The sequence below is a fragment of the Salpingoeca rosetta genome (genome assembly GCF_000188695.1).
Source record: "Salpingoeca rosetta unplaced genomic scaffold supercont1.34, whole genome shotgun sequence".
NCBI lineage: Eukaryota > Choanoflagellata > Craspedida > Salpingoecidae > Salpingoeca > Salpingoeca rosetta.
In genome coordinates, this window is record NW_004754900.1 from 718,798 (window position 1) to 726,297 (window position 7,500).

At 54.9% G+C, this 7,500-nt stretch overlaps 3 protein-coding genes across 3 annotated transcripts in view; 1 reads left to right on the top strand and 2 right to left on the bottom strand.

Annotated features, from left to right (window-relative positions):
• The window catches only part of PTSG_10814 (uncharacterized protein), a 1,298-nt gene extending 1,087 nt beyond the window's left edge, over positions 1 to 211 (bottom strand). Inside the window, exon 1 of the mRNA XM_004988722.1 lies at positions 122 to 211. Coding sequence (XP_004988779.1) covers positions 122 to 195 — 74 coding nt within the window. The 5' untranslated portion in view covers positions 196 to 211. The remainder of the gene's footprint in view (positions 1 to 121) is intronic.
• On the top strand, positions 205 to 2,337 carry PTSG_10815 (uncharacterized protein). Its single transcript, XM_004988723.1, has 5 exons — positions 205 to 802; positions 1,037 to 1,175; positions 1,484 to 1,571; positions 1,741 to 1,852; positions 2,102 to 2,337. The coding sequence occupies exons 1-5, from the start codon at positions 298 to 300 to the stop codon at positions 2,215 to 2,217; spliced, it is 960 nt and encodes a 319-aa protein (XP_004988780.1). The 5' UTR covers positions 205 to 297; the 3' UTR covers positions 2,218 to 2,337.
• Positions 2,338 to 2,801: 464 nt separating this feature from the next.
• On the bottom strand, positions 2,802 to 6,922 carry PTSG_10816 (uncharacterized protein; the record flags this gene model as incomplete). Its single annotated transcript, XM_004988724.1, has 4 exons — positions 5,943 to 6,922; positions 4,852 to 5,253; positions 4,024 to 4,426; positions 2,802 to 3,728 (listed from the first exon to the last, which is right to left on the bottom strand). Exons 1-4 carry the CDS (start codon positions 6,803 to 6,805, stop codon positions 2,802 to 2,804), a joined length of 2,595 nt encoding a protein of 864 aa, XP_004988781.1. The 5' UTR covers positions 6,806 to 6,922.
• Between the last annotated feature and the right edge of the window lie 578 nt (positions 6,923 to 7,500).

The window sequence follows — 7,500 nt, forward strand, 5'->3', positions numbered from 1 at the left end:
GATAGAGACAGAGACAGAGAGAGACAGAGAGAGAAGCACACATCAACATACCTACACACACACACGTTCACACACACACGTTCACACACACACACACACACACACACACACACACACACACCTTGGATGGAGGCCTGCCATCTTGCGCACTGCCAATGCAGCGTGCAGCTGCCGCACACACATCCGCACACTCATTGCCGCGATTGACGAAATTTATGGAGAATATGCATATATTTCTACAAATCAAGGCAAACACGAAGAAGACGAAGACGACACAGCAGCAACCACACCGCTCTGATGGCTGAGGATGCAGGCAGCACACGGCGTGTGCGATTCGCACCGCCGGGCGGTAAGAGAAAGGCTGACGAAGCCGCAAGCGGTGAAGGCGACGAAGAGGACCAGCAAGAGCAGCAGAAACAGTGCTTGGGCCAAGGCAAGGAACTGAGTGGACGACGCACCCCTACGGAACACGACGACGATGGTGATGACGATGACGACGATGACAATGATGACGACGACAGAGAACGTGGCGACGACGATGAGGGCGATGAGGACGGTGGAGAAGGCGACGAGGATGAGGACGAGGACGAGGAGGGTGACGAGGAAGAAGATGAGGAGGGCGAGGAAGATGAGGAAGAAGATGAAGAAGAGGAGGACGAGGACGAGGATGCGCTGTCGCAGCCCAAAAAGCGAGCCAAGAAGCAGGAATCCGACAAGGAGCGGCGTGCCCGCATCAAGGCCGAGAAAGCGGAACGCAACCGCCTCCGCAGAAAGGAAAAAGCCCGCCAACGGCGATTGGAAGGTGCGATATTTTGTGTGTATGTGTGTGTGTGTGTGTGTGTGTGCGTGCGTGCAACAGTGCACATTTGATTGTGTGATGTTGCATGTTGTATGTGAACACGCGCCGTCGTATGCGCATGTGCGTGTGTGTACATATGTGTATCCGCATGTTGTCGTGTGAACGCGTGTACATCAGTCTTGACCCAGTGTGTTTACACGTTCATGTTCACGTGTCTCCAACCAACACCATGGGCAGCTCGCAAGCGAAAAGAACGAAAGGAGGCTGAGCGAAAAGCGTTTGAGCGCGACGAGGAAGTGTATGCGCTGGAGGAAGACGAGGACGCGGAGCTGCGCGCGTTCAGAAACGACAAGGAGCGATACGCAGAGAAGCTCAAGTGAGTGCCCGTTCAGGCAAATTATTTGGGTAGCGTGTGTACGTTGTTGCTGTTGTCGTGCGTCATCCATTCTCTCTGCAAAGACACGTGCATGTGCATGTGCACCGTCAGTCACTGCATCTGTGGCCTTTCACTTGCCCTCGCACCCGCACATGAATATAACCGCACATTCACACACACACACACACACACACACACACACACACACACACACACACACACACACACACACACACACGCACACACACACACACACACACACACACACACACACACACACACACACACACACACACACACACGTGTAGGATTCTGATGGCGTCGTTTACGGAAGAGCAGAGGATACGCCACGAGAGCTACCGCCGCTCCCGTTTCGACCCAAAGGTCCTGCGAAAGGTGAGCCCAGCGTATATGTACATGTATGTATGTGTGTGTATGTACGTTTGTTGCTGTACAGATCTGCATAACCTTCCACCGTGATACCCTCGCAGCAGACGTACTTTTCATCTCATTGCTCACATGCGATCACCACACCACCCCTCAACCCACCCCCCCCCCCAATTAGGTTGTTGGGCGCGCGCACCAGTCTTTGGCGTCGACGGCGGAGAAGCGACGGACCGTCCTCACCGTCCTCGGCGCCCTCGCAAAGGTCCACGTCGGCGAAATTGTCGAGACGGGTACGGGTGTGTGTGTGTGTGTGTGTGTGTGTGTATGTGTGTGTGTGTGTGTGTGTGTGTGTGTGTGTGTGGTTTCTGTCTGTGTGTGTGTGTGTCTATCTGTCTATCTGTCTGTCTGCCTACCACACATTGTACATGTGCTTGTCTTTGCTCCACCCTCTCAAGTACCAGTGGTTTCTCGGTTGAGCCCCCATTTATGTCTCCGTTTGTCTCCATCATCACCACCACCACCGCCACCGCCATCATCAGCGCTGGATGTGCAGAAGGAGTGGCACGAGAGCGGTCCGTTGACGCCGGCACACGTGCGGGAGGCGCGACGGCGCATCAAAGAGACCAACCCCTCCCCCTGGCTCCTCAACGCCTAGTGCAGCGCGTTTGATTGCTTGTTTGGCTGGTGGGTGGGTTGGATGGTTGTGAGAGAGGAAAGTGTGTGTTTGTGTGTTTGTGTGTGTGTGCGTGTGCGTGTTGTGTGTGTGTGTGTGTGTGTGTGTGTGTGTGTGTGTGTGTGTGTGTGTGTGTGTGTGTGTGTGTGTGTGTGTGTGTGTGTGTGTGTGTGCACTTAAGAGAAGCGAACAATAAATGACATTCTCAACAACGACGACAACAACAACAACAACAACAACCTAAAACTCAGCAACGTGAACAACAGGTAAACAGCAGGCACATTTTCACCATGGAGTCATCACCATCGGAGCCGTTTTGATTTCGCACATTTTACTTGTTTCGCAGACAGCCTGACGTCTCCACAACATGTCAAAACATCAATGCATGCACGCAAGAGACACGCGTCACCTTGGACAGATTGGATTCCTTTCATCAACGGTTTCTGCTACGCTTCTTGCTCTCATTCCAGCATGCATACGCAAAGACACAGAACTACAGATCACACCATGAGCTACACCACTCTCGCCTCTCCACCTCCGGGCACTTCTCTGCAGCTGTGACAGCATCAAGCGGTTGATGTGGATGTGATCACCTCGGCGCCCTCATCCATCTTCTCAACGCCCTCGCTCTCCTCCTCAGCGTCCTCACGAGCGCTATCCCTCTCCTCCCCGGCACCGCCGCCATCTTGGTGCTCGCTGTCACCAGAATCATCGGCATCACCGCCATTCTCTCCTGACGCCAGTGGCACTTGACTCTCACCTTCACTCTCCTCTCCGCGTTCGCATTCTCGCTCGCCTTCATCTTCGTCGTCGCTTTCGCTGTCGCTGTCCAGCACTATGAGCGAATTGAGTCCTGTGCGCGTGTGTGGGTGGTCTGGCCCCAGCGTCTCCATCCATATGTGCACCGCGTGCGCAAGGTTCTTCTTTGCGTTGGCCAAATCCCCCATCCGCCTGTACGTGTGCCCGATGTTGTGGTACGACACGCCAACAGACGGGTGTTCCTCGCCAAGTGTCGCCAGCTCAATGCCAAGCGTCTTCTCGTACATCTCAAGTGCCGCATCGTGCATGCCCTTGGCCCCGTACACGAGCCCAAGGCTGTTGTACAGTGAAGCCACGTCCTGGTGCGTGTCGCCCATGAAGGTGAGCGCCAGCGCAAGCCCTTTTTCCAGGCACTCGATGGCACGCTCATGCTCGCCCTTGCTGTTGTATGCCTGCCCAAGGTCGTTGAGGGTGCGCACAGTCTCCGCATTCTGCTCGCCAACGGTGTCCAGCTTGATCTGCAGCGCCTTGTCAAACAGTTCGATGGCCTTGTCATAGTGGCCCGCGTCACGATACACCTGCCCAAGTGTACTGTACGAGACGGCGGTGGACGGGTGCTTCTCGCCAACCGTCTCCAGCGTGATTTCAAGATCCTTCTCAAGGTAGCCTACGGCCTTTCCGTACTCGCCAACTTTGCCGTAGATGCGGCCCAGGCTGTGCAGGGACGCGCACACCTGTGGAAGAGAGGGTTGAGGTGGGGGTTGAGGTGGAGGTTGAGGTGGAGGTTGAGGTGGAGGTTGAGGTGGGTGGAGGCGCACCGTACCGCTGTTGTACAAGATGCCCTGTCGGTACAATTGTCGCATACAGACACACACAAGGCAGACAGACACATGCGCACGACAGATGGAGAGACGATTCTAGAGAGACGGACAGACAGACAGACACCTACACACACACACACACACACACACACACAGACACACACACATAGACAGACACACAGACACAAACACAGAGCAAAACACACACCTGAGGGTTTTTCTCGCCGATGGTGCTGATGGTGAGTTGGAGGCAGAGCTCAAAGTTGCCAATGGCAGAGTGGTAGTCACCAAGTTCAGCATAGGCCTCGCCCAGTGAGTGGCACACAATGGCGGTGTGCGGGTGCTTCTCGCCCAGCGTGTTCAAAGTAATGTGCAGGCTGCGTTCGTAGCAGGCGATGGCGCGCTTGCATTCGCCACGCGTGAAGTACACTTGGCCCAAGTTGTGGTGGGAGGTGGCTGTGTCGGGATGATATGTCCCCAGTGCCTGCTCTTCCAGCGCCAACCCCTTCTCATACAACTCTGTCGCACGTGCCCGCTCGCCAAAATGAAACAGCACCAGCCCAACGCGGTTGCACAGGAGCGCAAACGACCGCAACCCGTCATCTTCAGCCCTGGCGCGTTGACTGGCCTCGGTGTCCTCAGCGCTGTTAGGCTGTTGGCACCAGCGGGGACAGCATCGCTGTTGTTGTCGCTGTCACTGCTGTTTTTGCCGGTCGCATGGTCATTGTCAGATTCCGTGGCGCCGCCCTCGGTGCTGCTCTTGCTGCTGCTGCTGTTGTTGTTGTTGTTGTTGTTGTTGACAGTGCAGGTTGCAGCGTTGTCGTCAGCATCTGTGGTGCCACCTGCCTTGCTGGTCTGTTTTTCATTCATGTCGTCATCTGCGCCACCGCTAGCCGTGATCGAGGCAGAATGGCGATTGCTCAGCTCATCATCATCGTCATGTCCTGCATCTTGTTCCACTTCAGTCACACCAGCGTCCTCGGCATCATCGTTGTCATCATCATCATCCGGTTCATGCTGCTGCTGCTCCATAAACGCTTGCTCTGCCTCCTGCACGAACCGCAGCAGCTCTGTCAGGCACCACGCTCGCATCTGGTCCTTGACCACCTTGTTGACGTGCGCAAACCCGACGCTCTCCTCAATGGCCTTGAAGATCATCTCCTTGTCCTTGGGGTTCCACGCCTCTGCGCGCTCAGCCTGCACGCGCACCATTGTGTCTGTCACGGCGAGATCTGCGTCCTTCATCACGGCGGCCTTGAGTTCCTGCCGCTCTGCGCTCGGCAGCCGGATGGTCAGCTCCACCCCTTCCTGGCTGGCGCTGCAGAAGATCTCCCACAGGCACCACGCACGTGTGACAGGCATGGGGTCGTGCCAGGGCGTCAGCACCAGCACCACTCTTCCAATGGCCTTGATTGATTCCTTGAAGGTCGTGCTCCACCTGCAGGGTGTGTGTGTATGTGGGGGGGGGTGTTGAGCGAGAGAGAGAGAGAGAGAGAGAGAGAGAGAGAGAGAGAGAGAGTGTGTGTGTGTGTGTGTGTGTGTGTGTGTGTGTGTGTGTGTGTGTGTGTGTGTGTGTGTGTGTGTGTGCGTGTGTGTGTGGTTGTGAGTGTGAGTGTGTGTGTGTGTGTGTGTGTGAGTGTGTGTGGTTGTGTGTGTGTGTGTGTGTGTGTGTGGTTGTGAGTGTGTGTGTGTTGGAAGTTGAAAGACTGGTTGATACCAAGTGCCAAGTACAACACGCATTTTCACACACACACACACACAAGAACACACAAACACACACACACACAGGGGTCAATTTCTTCTGGTGTGATGATCCATAGCGCGGGCCCTCAAATGTCCCCATGTATTTTCAGGTAAAGCTTGTTCCTGGATGACCACAAACAGATTAACGTAATTCAGTTTGCTATTCTTCCAACTTCTATTATGTAGGTCCGTAGGTTCTAGTATGTCGTACTATTACCATGGGGAACTCATATATGGTTGATACCAAGTGCCAAGTACAACACGTAGAAAACACACACACACACACACAAGAACACACAACAACACACACACACACACACACACACACACACACACACACACAAACACACGTTCACACACTCACACACTCACACACACACACACCAGTCCTGTGGTAGATCCGCGGCAATGTTCTGGTTGTTGATAAAGAGATCAAACCAGAAGAAGGGTTCTGGATTACCCTTTGCTTGCTCTTCCTCCGCATGCTCCAGCAAGGTGCCGAGCACGTCGGCGATCTTGTAGCGCCACGCATGCGACACAAACACCGTCGCTGCGCCCACATGCTCTGGATTCATGATGTCCACATATGCGCACTGCTTGTCTCCCGTGCGAGGGATCACCAGCTCAGTGCACGCGTCTGTTGTTGTCATGGTTTGCCAGTGCTGTGGGTGCTCTGCCTTCAGGTCGTTCAGGAACTGGTTCAACCCGGCCATGCAGACGCCCTGCATCTGCATGCTGCTGCTCGTGGCGGTCTTGGTGGTCGGGGAGGCTGTTGTGTCTTGAGGACACTGGTTAGCTGTTGCAGGCTCTTCCTGCCGCAGCTCACTGCGACTGGCATCGTTGCTGGCGTTGAGGCCGTTCGGGTTGTCCAGCTGTGCTTCTTGATGATCTGAAGTGTCTGCTCCCGCAACAACATTGCCGTTGCTTTGATTGTTAGGTGCTGCTTCCGTCGAGTGGGGAAGCTCACTGCTCACATGCACGGGCTCGTGCTGCTCTTGCTGCGCTTGCTGCTGCTCTTGCTGCGCTTGTTGCTCTTGCTGCTCTTGCTTTTGTTGTTTTTGCTGGTCGTGTTGATCGTGCTGCCCCTGCCCCTGCTCCTCTTGCACATTGTGTACGTCGGTGGCAGCCTCAGCGGCTGCTGTTGCGCGGGACAGCTCTTCGAAGGGCATTGCGGCCTTCTCTGCACTTCCCTCCTTGGGTCTCTCATCGTGTCTGGGCGACGATGGCCGGCGACAACACGAGAACATGACACTGGTGCGATGATGCGCTGCGTGTCTCGATCGATCGGCAGTGAGTGTTGTGTTGTGTTGTCGTGCAGAAGGTACAGGTTGGATTGATTGATTGAAGGTCGTCGTCGTTGTGCCTGCACGCAAGTGAGAAACGCGACACCATATGAGTAGCCGGGAATATTGAATGATGATTCACCAGTTATCGCTTGCTGACACAGCACAAAGCAACCGCGCAAAACGCAAATCGATGCGCGATTGCCGCCATCGCCATCAAGCACCACACACGCAAACACAGCACCACCGTGCACATACATCATGGGAGTTGCCGTGACAGCACGTGCCGTTTCGCAACAGCGCCGCCGCTTTCAACTGCAAGGCGATGTGAGCGATGTCGCCAAGCAAGCCAAGCAAGCAGGCAGTGTGACATTGTGACTGACACAGTGCCCACGAAAGCCGCTGTCGCTGTGTGAACTTCGGGGCGTGGAATGCAGGTAATCTTTACTGCCGTGTTTGTGTGTGGTGTGATTTGATGTGAGCGCAAGCTGCACTGCTTTGTTGCTGTGTGTGTGGTGTGTGTGCTTTCGGTGTGGCGTTTCACCTGCTGCTGTGCGACATCGCGTGGGCGCACCCTCCTGTTTGAATGCAATAATGAAAACACGCCACACTCACGGGTATTCCCAAACTATTGGGTCGGCCACGGCTTCTTTTTGCTT

Bases quoted from the DNA above. Each gene is read 5' to 3' on its own strand.
- PTSG_10815 (XM_004988723.1), top strand. From the start codon at position 298: ATGGCTGAGGATGCAGGCAGCACACGGCGTGTGCGATTCGCACCGCCG. The intron at 1,176-1,483 runs GTGAGTGCCCGT...ACACACGTGTAG, and splicing joins CGATACGCAGAGAAGCTCAA to GATTCTGATGGCGTCGTTTA. The intron at 1,853-2,101 runs GTACGGGTGTGT...CGCCATCATCAG, and splicing joins CGGCGAAATTGTCGAGACGG to CGCTGGATGTGCAGAAGGAG.